This window comes from Pelophylax lessonae (genome assembly GCF_965119305.1).
Source record: "Pelophylax lessonae genome assembly, chromosome: 3".
NCBI lineage: Eukaryota > Metazoa > Chordata > Amphibia > Anura > Ranidae > Pelophylax > Pelophylax lessonae.
This window is the reverse complement of record NC_138770.1, coordinates 291345486-291373157: the sequence shown is the minus strand read 5'-3', so window position 1 is coordinate 291373157 and position 27672 is coordinate 291345486. Positions and strand designations below refer to the sequence as shown.

Genomic DNA, 27672 nt, shown 5'->3' with positions numbered 1-27672 from the left:
ATTTACTATTAATTATAATAAATATATAGTGCCAGGCCAGCAGCCTGCTTAGCAGTGTACACAATATAAGACAGTGCAGGCCAGGCCAATTACATTGTACATCAGGTAAAGTGCTATGAGAGAAAAGAGTGAATCGGCGCTAGTGGGAAACAGCTTCTAAAGTGCTCACAGTGCTTTGCAACCTAAAATGCTGGATAAAAATGCATGCATACGAAACTATGAAAGGGTCTGGTTGGTATGATATCTCGGTGATCAGGGAGTTTTTTTTAACCCAATATGCAAAAAGTTTAAGCTGGAGTCTTCCTAGAAAATAACCAAACAAATAATCACATCATGCGATCACATTTGCGAAAATCGCAGAACATTGTATGTACATAGTTTCCTGGTTGTAAATAACATGAAAAAATGTGCATTATTTCAAGGGGTAACTATGAATACTTTTCCAAGGCACTGTTCCTTGATTACTGAAGGCCCCTTTTACACTTGTGTGACGTCAAAGTCACGCAATTTTTTACCACGATTTTTGCCGCAAATCAATGCCTATTACATTTTTCTTTTTGCGCCCCCCCAAAAATTTTGAGCACCAGCCGCCACTGGCTGTCCCCTGAAACTAGGGACCCCTGGTCACTATAAACTACAATAGATGAGAGGGGAAAGCTATGCAGTTTGCAGGCTGCACCTAAAGGATAACACAGCAATTAGTGAAAAAGCATTAAAAAACTAGGTATGAGAAAGCCTTGTATATCAGAGTTAAATGTTACAACTGTGTTCTCTGTGTAATTGGCATCTATTCTCTTCATGTTTCTCCCTGTCTCCTACTTAACTACTACCTCCCTTGCTCTTCCTCTAATCCCTTCCTGACTAATCTCCATTGCTCTCTCCAACAATTTTTTAAGCAAAGACTGGTATTATTTTTTTTTTTTTTTTAACTCACCATTATTCCGGAGAACAGCGACCATTGTATTGTTATGAGCTGCAACCATTTTGTTTAGTTTCACAGATTGCTTGAAAAAAAAAAAATAATAATTATTGCAGTGTTAAAGTATATGAATATTCCATTGTTAAAATCTAAAATATGCTTTAATATGGTAATGTAATTTCAAAAGTAATTTAATTTTTTTCAAATCTGCATCGTCTTTTAAAATAATACTTTGTGACCCCACCATAAAAAAAAATCAACGTTTAGGATGTTCTTTGTCAGGACCAATGCTTGGAATGAGCGAACCAGAGCTTCTGGTTCTAAAGGGCCCCTGTTGTTACACTGTTTGACTGTTGGCCAGGGTGGTTGGCATCAGTGTCATCCTTTCTCTTCTGCTTGCACTCTGTGACACTGCCCACTACCCCTTCTCACATTTATGGCCAGCTTCTTCATTCTGTTTGCAGGTTTTGCTGCTTTCCTCCCAAGAGCAATGCCATATGCAGCACAGAGCCAGCAGCTCACTCAGAGCTTAACTAGTTGCAGTGTATGTAAGTAAGTATGTTAGTTATGTAGAACGTGGCTAATGAAATAAGAATTACAGCTCCAGCTCTCCATAATTCCAGCAGGAACTCATGCTATGTGGGGTAAGGTGTTCAGGATCCTATAAACTGTGTATACAGGCTGTACTCTACTGTCTATATTCTGTGTGTGTCTGTATGTGTCTGTATGTATGTCTATGAGACTCCAGTTTGTGGTACAAAAATAAAGCAGAACTTCACTCTTTTAATCAAGATTGACTATTCTTTACCCTTACACTGCTAGCATTAGTAAATAGATAGGAAAGTATATAATTTTTACTGCTTTTTTTCCTTTTTTTTACATTTCTGCAGTTAAGCCCTGGTTTCTAGGTCTAAGCAAACTATATTATACATCCCAGAAGTCTTCAGGAGGGGGAGGTGTTTTCTCAGCTAAGCGCACCCTCCTGCCTGCAGGCTTGAGCTAAGGGCAGACAGATTCCAGGAAGTTAATGCTACTTGAATCGTCTGCCTTTACTGAAGATGGCCATGGAGAAAAATGCTAGGTGGTGCTCCTTCAAAGCTATTTCTCAGCAAAAAAAAAACATGGATGGATGGATAAGTTTGCTTTGAATGAACAGGTTTGCTTTTTAAAAAAAAAATATGCACTGTAGGCCACACCCGCTGCTTAGCGTAATATGGCTAACTATAAGCACAGTAGGTGCCATGGTTTGATTCACACATCACAATTTATCTCTCTTCAGTGCCCCCCAGCTCTGCCGGTCTGTATGGCCTCAACATTCATAGCTAACCTGAAGAACACATTCACCTGCTAAAGCAAGTAGTATTATGCCCTAAGGAGGTGTTATGTTGAATATGGAGGGGTGAATGCTGCTGATTTCCAAAACCCACTTACCGTGAACAACCTCACTTTCTTTTTGTACAATTGATGAACTGTCTCTAGTTAATATATCTGTGATATTATGCTGCTTGGGATGGGTTATTATGTTGCTTGCCTATACAGCCAAAAAGGTTTAGCTCAATATAATTAATAAAAACACACTCATTTTGCCTCTCCCACATCTCGCTATACACGCAATAGTCATCGCTTTTTACATTTTATTTAGCCCTTCCTTTATTGAGACACCCTTTTTACCCAGGGCTCCACTTTAATTAAAACTGGCCCTGGTTCCTGTTATATGGTGGGAGGATTCTGTCCCTGTCTCCCAGTTGTTCTCTTGTGCTGTCACCCTCTTACATGGACTTCCAATGTCTAAATTATACATGCACAATCCACTGTTGTCACCATCAACAAAACCTGTCCATAGAAATACTATGCAGCCATTACTGAGTGCAGGTAGGTATACAGGAAGGGCTCCAAGGAGGCTGCAGAAGATGTGCAGCTTTGAGATGTAAAACAGGATGAATGTATTGGTAAAATTAAGTGCGGTATTTATTTCTAAAGAAAAAAAAAAATGTTTATGATACACAACGCTTTATATTTAAATTTCACTCAATTATTGTTTACAATATGGTTTTAATATTTTCTGAGCTTGCAGATCAGGAACATAATAATTAAGTCAGAACTTATTGGCATGCCTGTCCCCAGGCAGTGACATGAACCAGTGAAACCAGAGAGACAATGTGATAGCCAGGCATTTAGTAATTGTAGAATTTGAAGCCATCAATGGCAGCCTCCACATGTTTCTCACAACAGTTTCCTTTAGGACACGATTTACAATAATATTAGCTGAATACACCTACCTTCCTGAGAGTGTAGACTGTGGCCATAATAGATAGAAGTGTAATAACAACAAGTATCGCAGCATATTCAGTATATCCAGTAGCAAACCAAAGGCTCAGTGAGAAGGCTTGAAAAACGTAGAAAGGATTTAAAACCTGTTTAAGGCAAAAATGTAAAAATAAAATCAGCGTGTATTTATATTGAAGCTTTGTTAAGGATCAAAACATTCCACTTCAGGCTATATATATATATAAGTAAGTATGTAAAGTATTGGGACATCTGCCTTTACACGTACATGAATGTTAATGGCATCCCAGTCTCAGTCCGTAGGGTTCAATATTGAGTTGGCCCACCCTTTGCAGCCATAACAGCTCAATTCTTCTGGGAAGGCTGTCCACAAGGTTTAGGAGTGTGTCTATGGGAATGTTTGACCATTCTTCCAGAAGTGCATTTGTAAGGTCAGGCACTGATGTTGAATGAGAAGGTCTGGCTCGCAGTCTCCACTCTAATTTATCCCAAAGGTGTTCTGTTGGGTTGAGGTCAAGACTTTGTGCAGGCCAGTCAAGTTCCTCCACACCAAACTCGCTCATCCATGGCTTTATATGCCTTGTTTTGTGCACTGGTACACAGTCATGTTGGAACAGAAAGGGGCCATCTCCAAACCGTTAGCCTTAAGAGTTCCCTTCACTGGAACTAGGGGGCCAAGCCCAACCCCTGAACAACAACCCCACACCCTAATTCCCCCTCCACCAAATGATTTAGACCAGTGCACAAAGTAAGGTCCATAAAGATATGGATGAGCGAGTTTGGGGTGGAGGAACTTGACTGGCCTGCACAGAGTCTTGACCTCAACCCGATAGAACACCTTTGGGATGAATTAGAGCGGAGATTGTGAGCCAGACCTTTTCATCCACATCAATGCCTGACCTCACAAATGCACTTCTGGAAGAATGGTCAAACATTCCCATAGATGCACTCCTAAACCTTGTGATCAGCCTTCCCAGAAGAGTTGAAGCCTTCTTTAGGCCCCTCAGCTGAAACCTTAAATCAAAAGTGCACTGAAAATGATAATAAAATTATACCTTTGCGCCACCACTGTGCATAAAAATTGTTTGTGTGCTGAAATGAATGCACTTATTTTGAATCAAATCAAAATTTGAAGGGGTCAAGTTGCTGCAGATGTTTATATGAAATTGGTATTGCACAAACTGAGTAGTGAATCAATAACATATATATAACCTCAAAATAATCAGTAAAAATTATAAATAGCAAATAGTCAAAATATAATCACAAAAAAGTGCATATTATTAATAAGTTCATGGTAAAGTGCACATGTAATAAAAGTGCACAATAGTTCATATCCAGAGGTGATTTAGCGTGCCTAGTTCACTTTCTTCTATGATATCAACTATGTTGCTTCGGGTGGAGGTGTGCCTCCACCCGATGCAACACCTACATGCTCCAAGTATTCTAACCTTAGTGAGGAATCAAAAACGCGTTTGATTACACTTAGAAACTGTTCTCAAGCAATGTTAGCTTGGTCCTGATCCCGTTCAGTTTGTTTTGGTAAACTGTGGTGGTGATCCTTTAAGGTTCCCTCCACCACGCTGCATGACCCAGTGTATTTATACCAAAAGATGTTTGCTCCCTTCTCTTGCTCTCTTGCCTAAATCCCTTATCCAGTGTTGGGCAGGATAAGGAGATTCAATTAAGAAGGGTATCCGTCTTGCCCTACACAGTGGTTTAGGGAGTCTTGCAACCAAAGTGCAGGAAACACTTGCTTTGTCTATTTGACTCTGTGCTAATCGCTCAATCCAGCAGTTCAGGCTAGAAAAGAATACACCAAAGAACTTCCAGAAACATATTTTTATGTCCATCCCCAGTGGCCACATTGATGTTTTAAAAATTGTCAGTCCCGGTGTGTGTAGATGGCTGGCTGGGCTCCCTGCAGATGAATAATATCCTCTCTCCTGCTGCTGCTGGTAACTGTGCTCCCTGGTAGTTGATTCACTTACTCCCCAGTACCAATGAGCTCCTTTTACTCTCTGTGGGTTAAATAGGGGCCGGAGAGTGGTGGAGATCCAGGGATAGGAGTGTGAGATCCAGCAGCTGCAGCGGGAGTGAGAGAGAGGACATTATTGTTTCCAATACAATAAAATAGAGGTGTACTGTGACTCTGATGTCTTCGATGTTATTGAAGTGGATGCCTGTCACCGCTGGAGATGTGGGGGGCAGCACACTGTTAGATCATAGTGCTATATTGATGTAGGTTACTATTGTCGGCAGGGTAAGAATCGGGGAACAATTGTTAATGTATTCATAGATATTTATTGAAAAAGTGTCACGTGAAAATTAACTACCATGCAGTATACATGTAAGAAGTAACCAGTGGTTTTTAACCAATTGTTAAAAACCACTGGTTACTTCTTGCATGTATACTGCACGGTAGTGAATTTTCACGTGACACTTTTTCAATAAATATCTATGAATACATTAACAATTGTTCCCCGATTCTTACCCTGCCGACAATAGTAACCTACTCTTATTCTGCGTTCTATGCAGAATAACCTTCTCTATATGCATTCTTGGAGTTAGTTGGCAACCCACCCAAAGACACAGGGGTATTTTCATAGTACTTACACACTTACTCCAAAACAACCACTTTTTATACTATATATATATATATTGATGTACCTGTAGCACCTCCCTAGTTAGGTTGCTAGGATGTTAGGCATCCCTGAGGAGGTGTGCCTAGTAGGTGGCTAAAGAGCACAACAAAAGTCTGAGGCCTGGAGCAGCCCTTTTCTTGTCCTAATGGAGGAGTTCAAAGCCTGAGCGGGTCTGCCACTCTGGGCACAATGCTGGCATTCCCTACATGTTCACCAAGGTCCCAGCTGTGGTATAGCTGGGGGGGGGGGGGCTACTTGTAAAGTCCTTCTCTGAAACTAATGAAGGGGATCTCACCTAAGGACTTGGTCTGAAGAGCTCACTAAAGAGTGGCTGGTGGAAGTTGGAAGAGGGCTGGCTTTCCTGTGGCATTGTGAGCAGTAACCTCTTCCTCACTGAAGAATGTCCGGTGGATACTGGAAGGAGGCACCCGGTGATCCTGTGATATTGTGAGTACTGATTTGAGCTCAGGGTCCCAGTGATTGTGTGTTGTTTCCTTTGCACAGAAGGGACAATGGCAGTTCTGTCTGGGATAGCTTTTAAAAAGGGACTCAGTTCTTCCATCTGTACTTGCTCCTGCATGGAGACTGTTCAGGGAGGCTTAGCAAAGTGAAGTGTTTCCCTGCAATTGTTAAATTCTGGAGTATCCCATATCATCCTACACCCCATCCAAGTTTCTCCTAGCAAATAAACTTCAAAAAGAAAACCCCTAGATTGATTAATGAGCTGAAGTGAATGGATTGTTGTTGCTGCATGCCTGGCTGCCTCTGCACTGTTGAGGAAAGAACCTGTCATCTACAGTGGCTCCTTCTAGGGTGATTACACACCTCCTGGAGGAACACATGGTAGGATACAGGACAATTCTAGTGCAAACTTGGTCGGCTTGAGGCAGGTGGTGGTTAGAAAATGAGGTTGCCCTCTTCTTGATGCGCAGCTAACCCTCTCCTTGTCACATGGAGTTCAGATGTCCAGCAAATTGTCCAGCAGTGTCCTATCCTGTAACCACGAGAAAGCTTCAAGGCCTTGCATAAGGAGTGTTCCCAGCGATGGAAGGCTGTTGGCATAGTGACCAGGAGTATGGTGAGTGAAGGGTTTGTAACCCGCCATATGTGCACACCAGCTGCAAAAAGTTCTAAAGAGTTCTACGTAGCCTGTGAGTGGCCAGTGTGCCCAGACCTTAGTCAGCCCTGATCGGAAGTAAGCCACCTAGTGGAATAAGTTGGTGGCTCTGTCACATTTGACCCTGCTTTGAAGCTAAGCACTAATAATTTTTTGAGAGCTGTACCTTATCTTCTCAGTGTTATGACAGGATGAATAGACCTTCTTATTCAAACTGGAGCAGAAAGTGACAATAATGATAATTTCTATTGACAAACACTGATTGCTAGCCAAGTGAAAAAGGTGGGAGGGAATTGACTAAACACTTCTTAAATCTGGTGCATTGACACTGTTTATTGGCCTACCATTATACTACTACTACAGACCTTCATTCGGACATGATTGATACTACTCTATTTGTAAATATGGCTTTGTTCTTTTGTAGTTCTCCTGTTAAATAGTCTCTCACCTCTTTGAAAAGAAGCTTCCAGATTGGGGTAACCTCTACATCAATTGCATTTAAGCCACATACTTGCTTTCTGTTAATAAATAAGTGATATTAATAACAGAATGCACAAAAAATTAACTAAAATTCTGCTGCTGAACTGGGTATATTATAAATAAGAGTATATTGTGTTTAAACGCATACCGGATCTCTTGCTCCTCTTGCGTGAAACCAGAGCCAAAGGTTGTGTGTATATCTGAGCAAGAATATTCATCTTCTAAAATGCTGCAATATAAACATATCAGGAATTATACCATGAATTGTATATTTTACATCAAGACTAGACACTTTCACACTCTTCCTGCCTAGGCCAGTTTTCAGTGCTGTCACACGATTAAATGACAATTATTCAGGGATGCAACACTGTACCCAAATGACATTTTTTATCAGAGATAGACAGTGGTTTCTTTTGGTGGTATTTAATCACCACTGGGATTTTTATTTTTTGTTAAATAAATGAAAACAATACCAAAAATGTTGAAAAAAAATTTTTTTTTCCTAGTTTCTGTTATAAAATGTTGCAAACAAATAATGTAATAAAAATACATTCAGATCAAAAATGTATTCTGCTACATTTCTTTGGTAAAAATAACCTAAAAACGTGTATATTATTTAGTCTGTGTAAAAGTTATAGAGGCTACAAACTGATATATATATACTGTACACACATATATATATATATATATATATATATATAGTGCCTTGAAAAAGTAGTATTCACACCCCTTAAAATTTTCCACATTTTGTCATGTTTCATGTGACAACACTGAAGAAATGACACTTTGCTACAATGTAAAGTAGTGAGTGTACAGCTTGTATAACAGTGTAAATTTGCTGCCTCCTCAAAACAACTCAACACACAGCCAATAGTGAGTACACCTCTAAGTGAAAATGTAAAGAGAGCAAAGAGGGATTGTGGGACTTTTAAGGTGCCCAAGTAAAGCAACTAAATAGCCAATAGAGACTTCATATATTAAATATATAAAAGTTTATTTAATGACAAAAATTTAAAAAAACTTTACATAGAGATGTTCTATATGCTATATGAGATTGTTACACTTGGATTGTCCGTTACGCTTTTGAATTGTCTGGTTTTGCCGATGTGGCATGGAGCATATACTGTGAAGTAGGGATGTATGAGCCCACACCAGGGAACCAATGGCACCCAATGAGTAGAACAGCCTCACTGCATTGGGTCTCCCGCAGAGGGAGATAAATGGAGCTGGAGCAGCAAGTCAAACCTAGTGGTAATAACGTTATGTCAAAACACAAATAATAAAGTGGTGTATTATACAAATACTACCAAATGTTCAAGATCTACTTACACTTCATAATATATAAAGGGCCGGCTTCAGCAGCAAAACATCAAAAAAACCCCCACAGATCAGGGATCAAGGACACGATTGCCCTTAGAGGTTTTTCCAAAAAGAAAATAAAAACCCACACCTAGAAAAAGGGGGGAAGGGAAAAATGCACAGGACATAGGGCACTCAATTGGATTTGTTATAGAGGCTGTAAATATGCATCCAGTTGAAGATTGAAGACACAAGAGTGGTAAAAGGCACTACCAAGGGTATAACAATCCCTCTTTGCTCTCTTTCCATACATACAGGGATGTTGGTGCCTTAGAAGTATGTTGATTGGCACCATCCATGAAAACTTTTTGCATCCCTAAGTAAAAATTTCTAAACTGGGCCCAAAGTGTCAATATTTTTTGTGGCCACCATTATTTTCCAATCCTCTTGGGCATTGAGTTCACCAGAGCTTCACAGGTTGCCACTGGAGTCCTCTTCCACTCCTCCATGACGACATCACGGAGCTGGTGGATGTTAGAGGCCTTACACTCCTCCACCTTCCATTTGAGGATGCTCAATAGGGTTTAGGTCTGGAGAAATGCTTGGCCAGTCCATCACCTTTACCCTCAGCTTCTTTAGCAAGGCAGTGGTCATCTTGGAGGTGTGTTTGGGGTCGGTATCATGGTAGAATACTGCCCTGCGGCCCAGTCTCCGAAGGGAGGGGATTATGCTCTGCTTCAGTATCTCACAGTACATGTTGGCATTCATGGTTCCCTCAATGAACTGTAGCTCCCCAATGCCGTCAGCACTCATGCAGCCCTAGACCATGACGCTCCCACCACTATGCTTGGCTGTGGGCAAGACACACTTGTCTTTGTACTCCTCACCTGGTTGTTGCCACACACGCTTGAGACCATCTGAACCAAAAAAGCTTGTCTTGGTCTCATCAGACCACAGGACATGGTTCCAGTAATCCATGTCCTTAGTCTGATTGTCTTCAGCAAACAGTTTGAAGACATTTTTGTGCATCATCTTTAGAAGAGGCTTCCTTCTGGGACAACAGCCATGCAGACCAATTCGATTCAGTGTGTGGTGTATGGTCTGAGCACTGACAGGCTGATCACCCCCACCCCTTCAACATCTGCAGCAATGCTGGCAGCACTCATACGTCTATTACCCTAAGACAACATCTGGATATGACGCTGAGCACGTGCACTCAACTTCTTTGGTTGACCATAGTGAGGCCTGTTATGAGTGGAACCTTGTCGTGTTAAACCACTGTATGGTCTTGGCCACCGTGCTGCAGCTCAGTTTCAGGGTCTTGACAATCTTCTTATAGCCTAGGCCATCTTTATGTAGAGCAACAATTATTTTTGTGAGATATTGTGTATATACAGTATCTCACAAAAGTGAGTACACCCCTCACATTTTTGTAAATATTTTATTATATCTTTTCATGTGACAACACTGAAGAAATTACATTTTGCTACAATGTAGTAGTGATTGTATAGTTTGTATAACAGTGTCAATTTTCTATACCCTCAAAATAACTCAGCACACAGCCATTAATATCTAAACCGCTGGCAACAAAAGTGAGTACACCCCTAAGTTAAAATGTCCAAATTAGGCCCTAAGTGTCAATATTTTGTGTGGCCACCATTATTTTCTGGCACTGCCTTAACCCTCTTGGGCATGGAGTTCACCGGGGCTTCACAGCACTTATGCAGCCCCATACCATGACACTCCCACCACCATGCTTGACTGTAGGCAAGACACACTTGTCTTTTTACTCCTCATATGGTTGCTGCGACACACGCTTGACACCATCTAAACTAAAGAAAATTACCTTGGTCTCATCAGACCACAGGACATGGTTTCAGTAATCCATGTTTTTAGTCTGCTTGTCTTCAGCAAACTGTTTGTGGGCTTTCTTGTGCATCATCTTTAGAAGAGGCTTCCTTCTGGGAGGACAGCCATGCAGACCAATTTGATGCAGTGTGCAGCGTATGGTTTGAGAACTGACAGGCTGACCCCACCCCTTCAACCTCTGAAGCAATGCTGGCAGCACTCATACATCTTTTTTCCAAAGACAGCCTCCGGGTATGACACTGAGCACGTGCACTCAACTTCTTTGATCGAGGCCTGTTCTGGGTGGAACCTGTCCTGTTTAACCGCTGTATGGTCTTGGCCACCGTGCTGCTGCTCAGTTTCAGGGTCTTGGCAGTCTTCTTATAGCCTAGGCCTTCTTTATGTAGAGCAACAATTTTTTTTTTTCAGATCCTCAGAGTTTTTTGCTATGAGGTGCCATTGAACTTCCAGTGACCAGTATGAGAAAGTGAGAGCGATAACACCAAATTTAACACACCTGCTCTCTGTTCACACCTGAGACCTTGTAACGCTAACAAGTCACATGACAATGAGAAGGGAAAATGGCTAATTGGGCACAATATGGGCATTTTTACTTAGGGTTTACTCACTTTTGTTGCCAGCGGTTTAGATATTAATGACTGTGTGTTGAGTTATTTTGAGGGGACAGAAAATTTACACTTTTATGCAAGCTGTGCACTCACTTCTTTACATTATAGCAAAGTGTCATTTCTTCAGTGTTGTCTCATGAAAAGATATAATAAAATATTTACAAAAATGTGAGGGGTGTACTCACTTTTGTGAGATACTGTATGTATGTGTATATATATATATATATATATCTATATATATATATAGATATATATATATATATATATATATATATATATATATATATATATATATACCGTTTTCAATATTTTAAATAGAATATGTCAAAAGAACCAAAAACAAAAACTGTTGTAGATATCAATTTGGGGCATCTATAGGTACTTGCAGCAGCCTCAAAAACATTGTTAGCCAAATGGCCAAATGCCATGCCATTCACACAGACAAAGCCTTGGAACTTTTAAACAAAGTAGTGCTTTGCTGGTATTTCCACCAATGCCTTATTCCTATTGGTCTGTAACTACAATATGCAATATCATTGATCACTAGGAATGTGCACGGGCAAATTTTGGCACTAACTGATTAAATAGTCTGTTATGTGACCATAATGACAAGGTTTTGGAGCCTGCTGCAGTTATATAAAGTAAGATACATATAGGCATCTGTACTTTATACTTGCAGCCATTTTTGGTCTCTTAACAGAGTTTCTTTTAATATAGATTTTCCCAATAAAACTGTTTCAACTCACCCAATTTTCTGAAAATGTCTTTCCAAAGTGTTCCACACATATCTGATTTTCTGCACTGTTATGCAACGCACCTATGTTTTAAAAGAGCAAAATATAATAAAAAACATGAGCAATGTTGTTTTTCTGAATAAGCAGAATTACTAAAACTGTAAAATAGCCTACTATATTGCAGTCCTAAGTTTTAATGTTCTATTGTTTTAGGGCAAATAGATTCATACCTGTTATTATTCTTAGCATCCAAGAGATTTCTCAATACAATGACTTTCACATGTGTGAGCCTCGGCTGCAAAAAGCAAGTCTATGGTATGAAACAGTTCTCTAGTAAAGCAGCTACCATAACTGGGGATTCACAAAGAATCTAGCTCCTGGAGGAGGTGCAAAGTGCCTGATATATGCCATCTTAATGTTCCTAGCTATATATTCTCTCTAAGATTTGTCCTCTGGACCAGTTGGCTTCCTTATGAGTGGCTTCCTTATGAGTGGCATTGTATTAGAGAAAAGTTCAGTAGGAGGGTAATAAGAACATTAGGCAACTTGACAGAAAATACATAATCAAAACCTTGATGTTAGTCCACAACTCAAAATATAAGTGGAGGGTACCCCAAACGGTTAAGGAAATATTAGAAAATGTAGGTTTATTCACAACTTACTTACACTATTACTGACTTGCTAATATGGTTTAAAGATATGCTACCAAAGCTAAAGTAACATATATGTAGGGACCATGCCATAAACTGGTGATGTCCCTAATCTATATTTGGTGTCACATCTAGGTTAAGTTGTAGGTAGCCTGACCTTGAATAGTTATTTCTGCTTCCATTGAGTTTTCCCTAAGCTTGGGGTATTGTTTTGCTTAAGCATGTTACAGGGGAGTTTTAAAGTAATAAGGTTTCAAAGTGATGTCCAATCTCTTCCACCCAACAAAGAGTAAAAGAATGTACCCTAATGGTTTGAAATGCTAGCCCACTTAGCCATCTTGGGGTTCTCATCCACTTACCAGGTGTAAGGGGATGCTGCATATACAAGGCAAGAGAAAATGAAATAGGGAACAGGCAGAATATATGTAAACAAAAACAGAATTTATTATAAATAATAGATGGTCTTATTCATGGGCACCTGTCAACCAGTATTTATCAGAATACGATAGGTTTTTCTTTAATCATAATTGTATCCTAACTTGGTATTCCTATGGAACTGTGAAGGGCTGGGTGACACATGGTGTTTCTTAATTTCACCTAGCAAGAAAGTCATAACATTTATTGTATAATCAATCTCTCGTTGAACTGGAAAATTTAGTGCACCAAAAAAAAATGACATCCACAATTCAGGCACATGATGTGGGGATCCACAACACTTCACACTTAAGCAAGTCTGTATAAGCTTTTTACATTGCTGATATAAATATGTGCATCCCAATAGGTACCCAAACCAATGGAAGGATGGGAACTGTACAAGCACCAGCTGTAAGCAACACCCCACCAGGGCAAAAAAGTCTTTAGATTAAATGTTATAATGTTATGCCTCTAGGTTCTCCAAATTCTGGGAAGAAGTGTAAGTTCACAGCCGGCAAACGTGATTACAATGGGTTGCCTTCTATGCAGCTTCTCCATTTAGAAAACATCTTGTATTTCCTTCAAAGAATAAAAGGTGCTGGATGATTGGGCAAGGGGGGATTAATGCCAAGACTCCCCTTATCCAATTACAGAACACCCTGTATACTTTAAAAGGAATATGTTTTCTGAATGGATGAGCTATAAAGCAAGTGACCAGCTGAAATTTCTGTGCTCCAGCCCCAACTATCAGTTTCAACACTGGAACCCCAAGGGTGACATCACCATCAGAGATTTTATGTAAGTAACCTCTTCAAAGAAAGATGCAGAACCACCAGTGGGACACACATCTTTAGAGGTTCCTTACTGGTTTATTGGTAGCTAAAGCCCCAATACATTTTTTACCAGGGTTTCAGCTTTAACAGTGTGCTCTAGCAAATATTCATAATTTTACAAACACCTTGGATGTTCAGATTTGTAGAAGCATTTTTCCTTAAATAGTTGTATACTTGCATGAAGTTCATGTAATCTTAGAATGCTATATGTTTAATTTTGTCTACTGTAAATACGATACTAAAAAAAAAAGAACTAACCTTATTCTCCGGCTCTATTAGAGCTTTACCGATAACAGATCTTCTATCTGTAAATGTCTTAAATGTACTTTTGTCTCCTGTTTTGAAAGGGTGGACCCAAAATATCCTTTTCTTTGAATAATTTTTAAAACTATCCTTTAAAAGAGAAAAAAAAAATATTTGTAATAACATTAATTTGGCTTGTATTGTAAATACACCCTTACTGAGGAAGGTAAGCTAAATCTTAAAGTAGAACTATAGGCAAAACTTTTTATTTATTTTCGATAGAGTAAGGGAGAGCTATAAACCCTGTCTGATTTTTTTCACCATCTGTGTCCCATTATGAAGATTTCCCTTAACTTCCTGTCCCTTAGCCAAACAGGAAGTGAAAGAATATCCCTGTGAATTACAGGAATTCCTTGGAGAATCCCAGGTCACCCGAACTAGAATCCCCATTGGAAGATTTTCCCTCTATTACTTTTCTGGGGACAGCCCAAAATTTGTGATTTTCTTTGAGTTTCACTTTCAATAAAAAACGGTAAACAGGACAAATAGAGAGGGTGAATCTCCTTAAGGGGGACACAGACCACAATAAAAAAGTGACCATTGTTCTAATCCCTCTCCACTCTCCACTCTCCACAATGAAAAAGAAAAGTTTTGCCTTTAGTTATACTACTAAACGCAGTTTTGCAACTCTGGCATGTGATAGTAAACTGTACATATAATTGCAACTCCCTTCCCTTTACTGGCCATCCAAGCTGCATGCTCGAATATGGGTCTGGTATGGATTTAGAAGAGGGGCTCACACTTTTTTTTTTTTCCTGTTTTTTGCTTGAGGTTCCCCTTATATTCTATTGAAGACTCAAAGGGTCTGGTATGGAATTTGGGGGACCCCATTTTTTTTGGTTTGTTTTCATGGAGTCCCTCTTGAAATCCATACCAAACCTAAAGGGCCTGGTATGAATTTTGGAGAGGACCTCATGTTGTTTTTTTTTTTAATTTTTTAATTTTTTAATTTTCATTTTGTTTGTTTGTTTTTGTTTTTTACACTATCCACACTGTTTGTTTACACTCACCTTTCAGTCAGGAATCCCCAGCCCACAGCTAAAATTTCCTGGTGGAAATGAGTCACTGGTTGTTAGGATGCTGACAGGTGCCAGGTGCCAGGTGCCAGTTCCCTAACAGCCATAAGGAAGCTGTCACATTAAGCAGTAGTATTAATACTATTGCTAAATGTTTCACATCACTTTGCAGCTGGAAGTTTGTTTTGCCTGCCGAGCACATAGGAACATATTACATATATTAGAAATATTACAGGAATTATTTCTTAAGCTTGTTGAGATTTTGGCAAAGCAAATTTTTTGCCCCAAAGTGTATCCAGATGAATTATACCTTTTTAACTGTTAGCTGTATATTTCTCAACATTACCATGACCCACCACCAAAAACAGCCCAAAATAAGTTTTCCTACTTCTGTCTTGCAAGGGGATACCAATATATGTGTGCATTATGTGTTGTTTGTATCCATAGTGGGCCCCAGAAATATGGTTATGCCTTTTGCTTTTTTTCCATGCTTCCTAAAACACACCGACATCAGTGATGACATTGAACATAATACTAATGTAGATCAAGTCCTAATTATTTTTATAGGTACTTGTATAGTGTTGACAATTTACACAGCACTTTACATACACAGTGAATTGTACATTTACATCAGTCCTTGTCCTCAAGGAGCTTACAATCTAAGGTCCCTAACTCACATGTACACATACTAGGGGCAACTTAGACAGGAACCTGCCTACCAGCATGTCTTTGGAGTGTGGGAGGAAGCCAGAGTACCCAGAGGAACATGCAAACTCTGTGCAGGTAGTGCCAAGGCTTGGGATTCAAACCAACGGCCCTAGTGCTGCTAGGCTAACTACTTAGCCACTTTGCTACCATAATCTAGCTATTTCATCTTTATTTTTTTGTTGTTATTATTATTTTTAACAGACACAAAGATAAACTGTATCTTATACTTCTCACAAATGTTCTGAGAAGAAAGAGGTACAAGTTTGGTAACCACAATGACTGTGTCATCAGGAGCCTGTTCTACTGGCTCCCAATAGGTACTTACTGATAGTCAGTAGATGGCACTGTGTGCAATATAATGGCAACTAATATTCACCCAGCTTCAGATCAATGTAAAAGCAATAGATGAAACCTGCGGTTTATGTGCTTACCACCAGTATTACTTACTCTGCAAATACTAAACCCAAGTAATGACTCTATATACATTTTTTTAAATAATAAGTGCTTTTTTGTTACTGATTATGGAGATACAAGACCTTGCTATTTAGACATTTTTGTGTCTGAAAACCGACTGCAAAACACAGATATTAAAGAGCCCTTATAAAAGCGTAAAACTAAAAGAAAACACATTGAGGTGTATTCATAAAAAAATAAATGAATAAATATATATATTCATATAATATATATATATATATATATATATATATATATATATATATATCTTTCCACATATTAAAAATGCATGTGAACTAGTTCACTAGTTAAAATGTATTATTTTTTGGCTATGTTATCTGTAATTTGAAATTGTGAATGTGGAAAATACCACATTATGGCCACTATACTTCACTGAGGAGCACGCTTATTATCCTGTAGCCATAAGACCTCTTGCAAATTACACTCCTTGAGCATTTACTTTTTCAGATGTTTTTTTTTGTTGTATGTATTTGCAGGTATTTACGCGCATTTACACGCTTATGCGTTCCCACAATTTTGCGCACAAATGCGAGAATACTTATTCTCGTGTTCTTGTTCTGCACAATATGTAAGTGGGCATTTGCGCTCATGAGGCGTAAATTACTGTCCAAAAAAGTAGATTTTTTTTTTATTTTTTGGTTTTTTTTTTTAACTGACGAATACACGGCGCATGTTTATATGCCTGTGTGCATAGGCACATTACAATTATTTGGCTGTTTTTTAGCTCAGTATAAAAAAAAAAAAACTGTACTGAGCTTTTTCAAGCTGCAGTATGCAAGAGGCCTAATGCAGTATTTTCCACATTCACATATTCAAACTGCACAAAATATAGCTGGAGAATCATTGATTTTGCCCTATTTCCAGAGAAGGAATTTTGATGGAGCTTTGTTACTACATGTTACTGCAAAACACTCACCGTAGTTCTAAGTAATATAACATCAGCTTGTTCCAGGTCACATGGGATACAATGACAGTAGACATCCCATTCTGGTTTCCAGTAAAATATAAGCAGAAGGATGCAGAGAGAGAAAATGTACCCAAAAATGCAGAAGACCTGCCTCCATGTCTCGGATCTGAATCCAAAGAGCTCCTGGTAAATGAAATGCACCAAAACCATCACTGACCAGGTTACTAGATATATATGAGATTGGTAAGCTATAATTAAATTCATTTTTCTTCTTGGGTTTAGATATACTTTAAATACAGTATATACAGTATCTCACAAAAGTGAGTACACCCCTCACATTTTTTTTTAATATTTTAATATATCTTTGCATGTGACAACACTGAAGAAATGACACTTTGCTACAATGTAAAGTAGTGAGTGTACAGCTTGTATAACAGTGTAAATTTGCTGTCCCCTCAAAATCACTCAACACACAGCTATTAATATCTAAACCGCTGGCAACAAAAGTGAGTACACCCCTAAGTGAAAATGTATAAATTTGGCCCAATTAGCCATTTTCCCTCCCCAATGTCATGTGACTCGTTAGTGTTACAAGGTCTCAGGTGTGAATGGGGAGCAGGTGTGTTCAATTTGGGTGTTATTGCTCTCACTCTCTCATACTGGTCACTGGAAGTTCAACATGGCACGTCAGGGCAAAGAACTCTCTGAGGATCTGAAAAAAAAGAATTGTTGCTCTACATAAAGATGGCCTAGGCTATAAGAAGATTGCCAAGACCCTGAAACTGAACTGCAGCACGGTGGCCAAGACCATACAGCGGTTTAATAGGACAGGTTCCACTCAGAACAGGCCTTGCCATGTTTTACCAAAGAAGTTGAGTGCATATGCTCAGCGTCATATCAAGAGGTTGTCTTTGGGGAAATAGACGTAAGAGTGCTGACAGCATTGCTACAGAGGTTGCAGGAGTGGGGGGTCAGCCTGTCAGTGCTCAGACCATACACGGCCCACTGAATCAAATTGGACTGCATGGCTGTCATCCCAGAAGAAAGCCTCTTCTAAAGATGTTGCACAAAAAAGCCTACAAACAGTTTGCTGAAGACAAGCAGACTAAGGACATGGATTACTGGAACCATGTCCTGTGGTCTGATGAGACCAAGATAAACTTCTTTAGTTCAGATGGTGTCAAGTGTGTGTGGTGGCAACCAGGTGAAGAGTACAAAGACAAGTGTGTCTTGCCTACAGTCAAGCATGGTGATGGGAGTGTCATGGTCTGGGGCTGCATGAGTGCTGCCAGCACTGGGGAGCTACAGTTCATTGAGGGAACCATGAATGCCAACATGTACTGTGACATACTGAAGCAGAGCATGATCCCCCCCCCCTTCAGAGACTGGGTGGCAGGGCAGTATTCCAACATGATAATGACCCAAAACACACCTCCAAGATGACCACTGCCTTACTAAAGAAGCTGAGGGTAAAGGTGATGGACTGGCCAAGCATGTCTCCAGACCTAAACCCTATTGAGCATCTGTGGGGCATCCTCAAATGGAAGATGGAGGAGTGCAAGGTCCCTAACATCCACCAGCTCCGTGATGTCGTCATGGAGGAGTGGAAGAGGACTCCAGTGGCAACCTGTGAAGCTCTGGTGAACTCCATGCCCAAGAGGGTTAAGGCAGTGCTGGAAAAATAATAGTGGCCACACAAAATATTGACACTTTGGGCCCAATTCTGGCCTTTTCACTAAGGGGTGTACTCACTTCTGTTGCCAGCGGTTTAGACATTATTGGCTTTGTGTTGAGGTATTTTGAGGGAACAGCAAATTTGCACTGTTATACAAGCTGTACACTCACTACTTTACACTGTGGCAAAGTGTCATTTCTTCAGTGTTGTCACATGAAAAGATATAATAAAATATTTACAAAAATGGGAGGGGTGTACTCATTTTTGTGAGATACTGTGTGTGTGTGTGTGTGTGTGTGTGTGTGTATATATATATATATATATATATATATATATATATATATAAACTGATGGTAATTTGAACTCTCAGTTTGGGTTGCAGCTAGCAAATACACTATCTCAAGTCTTAGTTACAATAAAAAAACAAAAACAAAAGAAAAGTCAGAGCTTCCCAAACTACCAGAGTAGTAACAATTCAGTAAACCTCTTCAAAATCTAATCTAGCCTCTGTAGTGTCTTTATTTCTAATAGGAAGATTATCTCATGATTGCAGCACTCTCCCTTCCTCCACTACAACAACATTATCATGAGATGATGGCAGTTTGTTTTTTTGTAAATTTACCCTAATCATACAATCAGTGTAGTCTTATTCTGAGCAAACCGGTTAAGCATGTTTGGCAATACTGCTGCCTGAAGTCAAGCAGAAATAATAGGGCATGTATTTACTGCTAGCTACTACATTAGAGTGTTCCAAAAGATAATATATGCAAACATCTTGCAAATTGACACAGTTATTGTCCCAAAATATGTACACAAGCATGATTTATTTATAAGTTATGAAAGGCTTAGCACCTCTGTCAGGTATTAATTGCTGTCTGTGTTCCTGCTGGGGAAGCTTAAAGTGATTGTAAAGTCTCGTTTTTTCAATAAAAATAACAATCTTGTTATACTTACCACCTATTTGCAGCTGGTTTTGCACAGGGTAGCCCTGATCCTCCTCTTCTCTGGTCCCTCTTCTGCTCTCCTAGCTCCTCCCTCCTGGTGAGTGCCCCCACAGTAAGCAGCTTGCTATGGTAGCACTCGAGTCGAGTCACAGCTCCCTGTGTCCATTCAGCAGTCCATTGTCAGTAGCTGGAGCTAATGGTGCCACTGCTTTGTCTGTGCCAATCAGAAGGGAGAGTCTCAGATGGCCGAGGGACCCATGGACATCGCTGGATAGAGATGGGGCTCAGGTAAGTATTAGAGGGTGCTGGGGAGGCTGCTGCACATGCATAGAATGCATTAAGATAAAAAACCTTCTAACTTTACAACTCTTTTAACCAGTTCTGGACTGGAAGGATTTACCCCCTTAACCACTTGCCGACCGCCGCAAGTACATATACTGCGGCGGTCAGCCTCCCCTGGGCAAAGTGATGTATGGGTACGTGACTCACCCGCGAGCCAATAGGGGCGAGCAAGCGCCGCCGGAGGCGCACACCCGCCCCCGCTTGTTCACTGCCATCCCCGCGCGAGTGACTGGCGGCTCCGATGTCCGCCAGTCACTCGCAATCTCCCGCTGGAGAGGGAGAAAGGCAGGTGGCTAATGTAAACAAAGCCACCTGTCATTCTCCCTGGTGTAACTGCAGAGATCATACGATCCTGCTATGTAGGATCGTATGTCTCTGTGGTTTCATCACAAGCCACGCCCCTTTACAGTTAGATGCACGCCCCTAGGGACACACTTAACCCCTTGATCTCTAATAAAGTTAACCCCTTCCCTGCCAGTGTCATTTTTACAGTAACAGTGCATATGTATAGCACTGATTACTGTAGTAATGTCACTGGTACCCCCAAAAGTGTCAAAAATGTCAGTCAAGGGTCCGATCTGTCCGCCGCAATGTCGCAGAAAAAAAAAACGCAGATCGCCGCCATTACTAGTTTAAAAAAAAAAAAACAATAAAAATGACATAAATCTTTCCCGTAGTTAGTAAACGCAATAACTTTTGCGCAAACCAATCAAAATATGCTTATTGCGATTTTTTTCACCAAAAGATGTAGCAGAAAACAAATTGGCCTAAAACGTTAAAAAAATTTAGATTTTTAAATTTTTTTGGGGAGGAATTTCATATAAAAAAATGTGAAAATATTGTTATTTTTTCAAAATTGTCGCTTTTTTTTGTTTGTAGCGCAAAAAGTAAAAATCGCACCGGTGATCAAATACCACCAAAAGAAAGCCCTATTTGTGGAAAAAAAAGGATGTCAATTTAATTTAGGTACAGCGTCGCACAACCGCGCAATTGTCCGTTAAAGTCACGCAGGCCCTGATCTTTGAGCAGCCAAATCCTCCGGGGCTTAAGTGGTTAATGACCAGGCCATTTTTTGCGATTCGGCACTGCATTACTTTAATGGAAAATTGCACGGTCGTGTGACACTGTACCAAAATAATGTTGAATTGGTGTCCTTTTTTCCCACGAATAGAGCTTTCTTTTGGTGGTATTTGATCACCTCTGCGATTTTTATTTTTTGCGCTATAAACGAAAAAACAGCGACAATTCTTAAAAAAAAACAAAAAAACATATCTTTCACATTCTGCAATATACCGTATTTTTCGCCGTATAAGACGCACCGGCATATAAGACGCACCCAATTTTAAAGGAGGAAAATCTAGAAAAAAGATTCTGAACCAAATACTGTAGGCTCTCTTAGACCCTAGGTGTGTGTGGGTGTGTATGCACATTTTACATTTCATTTACCCTGTAGTTGGTCCGCCTAAACACTTTCTCACACACACCACACGCTGCCTGTGATCTATCCAGAAGCAACAGTATGACGTAGGGAGGGCGGTGTGTCTTCTCCCCGTGATTCGGGGGCGGAGCTTGTGGAGCCATTCTTCTGCCCATCAATCATGGGCATCCAATAGAGTAGTAGGCGAAGTGGGGGCGGAGCAGGAGCAGCAGTATGAGGTAGGGAGGATGGTGTCTTCTCCCCGGGATTTGGGGGGCGGAGCTTTGGCAGATCAAATCTTCTGCCCATCAATCATGGGCATCAAATCAAATAGGAGCGGGAACGTATGGAGCAGGAGGGGCAGACGTGTGGCCCGGGGAGACATGAGGAGGCACAGCCCGCACTGATGGATGCCAGTAAGCTCAGCGTTAACATGGTGCCCGGGCAGCACGTGGATAGACTGTCAGGAGGGGGGGACAAGGCGCTCTATAGGAGGGAGAGGGAAGCCCGAACACACACAGCCTGGCCGTGCAGGGAGGGTCAGAGAAGTCTCCACAGCCCACAGTACATGCAACAAATCCAGCCTGCAGCACACACAGCATAAAAAGAGGACTGCGAGCAAGCACCACACAAAGTTAGGGGCAGTTTTAATGCAGGCAAAATGTGTATTTGTCGTATAAGACGCACCAACTTTCCCCCCCAGTTTTGGGGAAGAAAAAGTGCTTCTTTTACGGCAAAAAATTGGTTTGCGCAAAAGTTATCGTGTCTATTTTTTTTTTTTTACTAGTAATGGCAGCGATCTGCGTTTTTTGGTGGGACTGAGACATTGCAGCGGACAGATTGGACCCCTAACTAACATTTTCAACACTTTTGGGGGGACCACTGACATTACTACAGTAATCAGTGCTAAAAATATGCACTGTCACTGTAATAATGACACTGGCAGGGAAGGGGTTAACCTAGGGGTGATCAAAGGTGTGAGCCTAGGGGAGTGTTTTCCAACTGTATGGGAGATGGGCTTGTGAAATGACCACAGAGACCTGTGATCCTATATAGAAGGATGTTTTTACCTAGATGCCTTCCCTGCTTTACCTCAACCTGATCTCCATCCAGCGATGTGCATACGAGTAGCAGCTCCCTCTTCTCTCTCCCTCCTTATTGGCTCAGATACAGTCACAGCCAGTGAGGAGGGAGTGGGGGCGGGGCCAAGCCACACTCGGGAGCGAGCAGGCACGAGTGTCCCCCCTAGCAAGGGGGCACTTAGCGGGGGGAGGGGCCAGGAGTGTTGACAGGAGCTCGCGAAGAGGAGGATGAGTGCTGCTGTGTTCAAAACTACTGCACAGTGCAGGTAGGTATAACATGTTTGTTATTTTACTTAACCACTTGCCAACCGCCGAACGTACATTTACTGCGGCAGGTCAGCTGTATTGCACGAAATCACGTTCCCTCTCACTTTCTGTTTTGTCTACAGGGCAGGAAATAAAGGGCACTCCTATAAATGTGACACATATAAAATAACAAAACTATAATGTCTCTAAACAATTCCTGCTTAATTCAACGCTAAGAAAAAAGTTTTGACTTTGCTGCTCTGCTGTCCCGCTAAAGTATATTTACTCTCCAAATTTCCATTTTTACCAAATGCTTAGGACTTGATGGCTCCAAAAGCACTGCGCAGAAACAAATTTTATAGTAAGATACACCAAATGATGCCTAGCAGTGACGAGCAATAAATTATGAGCTCATTTTTACCTTTCACAATTCTACGGGCAGGGGTAGGCTTGCAGTCCTTAGACCCAGCTGCCTTGAAAGCAAAAATAGCTAAATCTACACAGGATGACTTGTATTTTTATGAAAATCACAGAACATACATGGAGATAAAAAATCACCAGCACTCCAAATAAAGGCGTTTCACATATTTATTTTGAGGACTGATTTAAGTTCTAAGGAGCCAATGTTTTGAGAGCTTGCAAGGTCCCTGCCTCATAGAGATTTTCATCTCTTTGGGCTTCCTCAAGGCAACGCACATCCCTTTAGCCTGCTGGTGACTTCATATTTGGCTGTGGCACAGCAACATCTCCAGCAATCACAACACCATCCGTAACAATGACAGCACCACCCATAGCAATCACTTTAAGCATTCAACAATGATTTAAAAGGTTAAGTACTGTGCAGAGTGTGGCTTCTATTTGGAATCTTCCACAGTACATATAATCCTCCTCTAAACACTGACTTCATAATAACATCAAATATAATTATCACGTAACTTATACCATCTCATTCTCCTCCCCAGGATTGATCAAAGGACAGCTGTCTGTCTTCTTTTTGTTGCCATCCATTTTTGGTTCCTTCTTAGTGGTAAGTTCAATAGAAGTAGCAGGTAACACAGATGACATCCTGGTAGTTCTGTGCAAACTAATCTTCAGTTGTCCTTTTTGACTCATCAGTTGGTACACGCCCTTGTAATTGAATTACCTCCACCTAGATGTCCCATAGGATTTCATATTATATTTATAAATACTGTATTGCATTTAAATATAAACTTGTTGGTCTAGTCACTGGCAAAGAACAGTGTTTTAGATGGTTCATGTACATTTTGGCTGGCAGTCAAGTTCATGCACACATCTGGCACACTGGCACATGGCATCTATCACACCTATTAAGTAATAGAAATAATAGAAAATATGCACAGGGTTGTGCAACATAACTCAGGGGGGCATCCCATAACTTTAAGGTCTCAATATGTCTTATAAATATAAAGTCAGCAAACACACAACGATACAAAAAATAGATCAAATTAAATGTATTTTCAGAAAGGGGATAATTCAATTATTAATTGGATTTGAGATCTATAAACGCAAAGCATAAGATACAGATTTTTCTATACAATCTTTCAATCCCACAAACATAGATGCATCAATACTAGTGATGAGAAAATCTGCTGGGTTCAATTCCTGTGCAAGTCTCCAAACTCAGCCTGATATCTGTGACCCCAAAACATAGAATCTTACCCCCACCTAAGGCTTCATGCACTTTCCAATTAAGCTAAAAAAAATTACAAAAACGTGGGATAAAAAACACTGGTAGTAGCTTTTTGTAGTAGCATTTTAGCAGCATTAGCATTTTATTAGCGTTTTTGCAGCTTCTATAAAAAAAGGGGGAAAAGTAAAAAAAAAAAAAATGCATTTAGGAGCGCTGCTGGAGAAACACTCCAAGTAACTCTACAAAAACAATTTTTTTTCTGCTCATAGACGCGGAGAATTAAAAAATGATAATAGCCTAAAGTAGTGTGCATGGGCACCTAGGATAACACTATTTAGCTTTTAAGAGCAGAAAAGAAAATGCTAATAACAGCATTTAGGAGCTTAAAAAAGCTAGTGTGCATGGAGCCTAGGGCTATAGGAGCCTAATCTTGTTATTTTTTACTGTCCTTTTCCAAAAACAATTTGCAAGTAAAAAAAAAAAGGGCACGGGTATCTGAGTACTGCCATGAGGATATGTAGCAATAATGTTCAGTGGAGAGCAGGTTTTTAAGTTCAGATTAAAGGGCAACATTAAAAATATACAATTCCTTTCAATAACATGCTCATTCTTGGGCCAATCCCTATCTCCTCCAATGTCTCTAACATAAATCTCCAGTCTACCCTGTCAAATGCTTTTTCAGCATCTACTGACAGGAATAGCACTGGGGACTTCTCTTTAATTACTTTTGTAATATTAGCAGTGTTCTTACTCCACTGTCTCTCCCTTCCCTCCCTGGAATGAACCCTACTTGATCCGCATAAATGCATCCTGGCATTAACCTTTTCAATCAAGCAGCAAGTATTTTAGTGTAAATTTTGGTATCTACATTTAGTAGCGATATGGGTCTATAACTAGAACAATGCATAATATCCTTATCTTCCTTTGGGATCACTGCGATGTACGCTAACAAAGATTCCTTTCTTATTTCCCCTCCTTCCTTCATGGAATACCAGTATGAGCATAGTTTTGGAGTTAGCAGTTCTTTTTATTTTTGTAGTACAACACCGAGAAGCCATCAGGTCCTGGGCTCTTTCCCATTCCTAATTCCTTTAATACTTTAAAGAATTCTTACTGGGATAAAGGTCTTTCTAATTCTTTCTGTTCTTCTTCGTCTAATTTGGGAAACTTAGCTTTTTTAAGTAGGTTTTTATCTTAAAAACAGAAAAAACACTGCACTTTAGGAGAAGCAGCTAACACCTGAAACAATAGTACAAGTTAAAATAAAAAAAAAAAAACAGAATGGTGTAGCGCTAAATTATGAATGACAATCACTTATACTGAATAAAAGTATGATGTTACTATATACAGTCCAAAAAATGAACACTGAAGTCCACAAAGGAAGGTATTGGCTGAAACAGATTCCCAGGAAAGGAAAAGCTCCAAACAAATGAAGAAAGGGGAAGATCAGGTGTGCCCAGGAGTAGAAATGAATCCACCAGACAATATAATGAGAGATGGCTCCTTACCAAATAGCTCTTGCCACTAGATTATAGGTGGCTGAACACTCATATGAAAGAGAGATCCTCCAATGTAGTGGAATGGCCATGCAGGAGCATAGGTCACTCTCTCCGGGGACAGCCAATCATAGTTCACAGGGATATACAGTGTATAACCATGGAAATAAAAAGGGGAAACACTCCCATAGTGCATTACCAATGTATGACTTTAATAAATAAAAAGGGATGCATTCACATGTAAAAACTTTGTATGTCAGCGGAACAAACAATGACATGCAGCCGCAGCGTTCCTGCAGAACATTCCTCCTCGGATCGTGGGTCACCCGGCAGTATGGTGGAGAGCTAACGCTGATGATCCATCTAAACACCAGGGACCAATACGAACTCTTGCACCGTCAGGATAAACCACTACATGTTTTGTGATAACTCACGTCCTCTGGGGGTTGGTCCCGGACCTCACCTCCCCATGTGAATGAGTATGGGGTACATTGTACCTAGGGATGTAACGATATCAAAATCTCACGGTACGATACAATTTCGATATTGACCTCACGGTACGATATTTATTGCGATATTGTGGAAAAGCTAAAAGCTGAATGTAAAAAACATTTTCTAGGCTAATGGGAAAGGGATTATGAAACAAACAGCATGGGTGGCTGGGCACTGCCACTGTGGATAAGTACCAAAGGAAAATAAATGTTTAAAAAATGTTTGGTTGGTGGAGAATGGGGAGTAGCAATTTTTATAGTATTTTTAAGATCATACCTTGGCACATCTGTAGTACGATTTATACAACCAACCTACTACATCAAACCTGACATTTACAAAGATCAATATGCTGTTTAACTTTCCAGCAAGTTACAATTTCAGCCAATTTACTTCTGTTTGTTAATTAAGAGCCAGGCATTCCCTTGATCAATACCAGACCAGACCCTTTTCCTAGATGCTGTTCTGATATTATTAAGCTCTTCCTGCTCAGCCTGGAATCCCTTTTAAAGGTGAATGCCCCAGAAGGGACTGGTGATCATGTGTGATCCCACTACAGGCCATTAGTCTTGTTGCTGTGCTGAGAGCGCGCTCACAGTTCTTGGCCATCTGCTGCCCAGCAATGCATATGTGTGCTCACTGTGCTGGCCTTGAGTGGCGTCAGTTTTTTTTTTTTCATTTAATTTCGAATCTTTCTTTTACACATAAACTGACTCACCGGCGGTCCGGTGTCACTGTCTTCCTCTTGCCGACTTGCCGTGGTGCTGTCAGCCTGTCACGCTGTGGTCACGGTGCCTGCCTGGAAGGAAGCTGCTCTGACTCCGCCGCTCTCGTGCGCTGGCTCCGCCTCCGCTCCACAAGCCCGCCCACCCACACTGCTCCAAACCAACTGGCAGCCGCTCGCCTCGGCTCGGCCAGTAGCAGTGCAGCATAGAGGTGAGTGACCGCAGACAGCAGGAGCCGACAAGACACAGAGAGAGACACAGAGACGGCGGCCAGACACCGTGCACCCACCACGACGATATCGGGCCATGTGAACAACGGCGATACCGCGATAGCGGTAATATCGTT

General features: G+C 40.5%; 1 protein-coding gene across 2 annotated transcripts in view; it reads right to left on the bottom strand.

Annotated features, from left to right (window-relative positions):
- Window positions 1–24024, bottom strand: part of LOC309551106 (putative cation-transporting ATPase 13A4) — a 159501-nt gene extending 135477 nt beyond the window's left edge. Inside the window, exons 1-8 of one of the 2 annotated variants that reach the window (XM_082251552.1) lie at window positions 23908–24024; window positions 17269–17442; window positions 14110–14244; window positions 11967–12037; window positions 7593–7673; window positions 7413–7482; window positions 3199–3333; window positions 935–1004 (exon numbers count right to left, since the gene is read on the bottom strand). In XM_082251552.1, coding sequence (XP_082107678.1) covers window positions 935–1004; window positions 3199–3333; window positions 7413–7482; window positions 7593–7673; window positions 11967–12037; window positions 14110–14244; window positions 17269–17442; window positions 23908–23973 — 802 coding nt within the window. In that variant the 5' untranslated portion in view covers window positions 23974–24024. The remainder of the gene's footprint in view (window positions 1–934; window positions 1005–3198; window positions 3334–7412; window positions 7483–7592; window positions 7674–11966; window positions 12038–14109; window positions 14245–17268; window positions 17443–23907) is intronic. The other variant, XM_082251553.1, reaches the window with a different exon arrangement.
- Between the last annotated feature and the right edge of the window lie 3648 nt (window positions 24025–27672).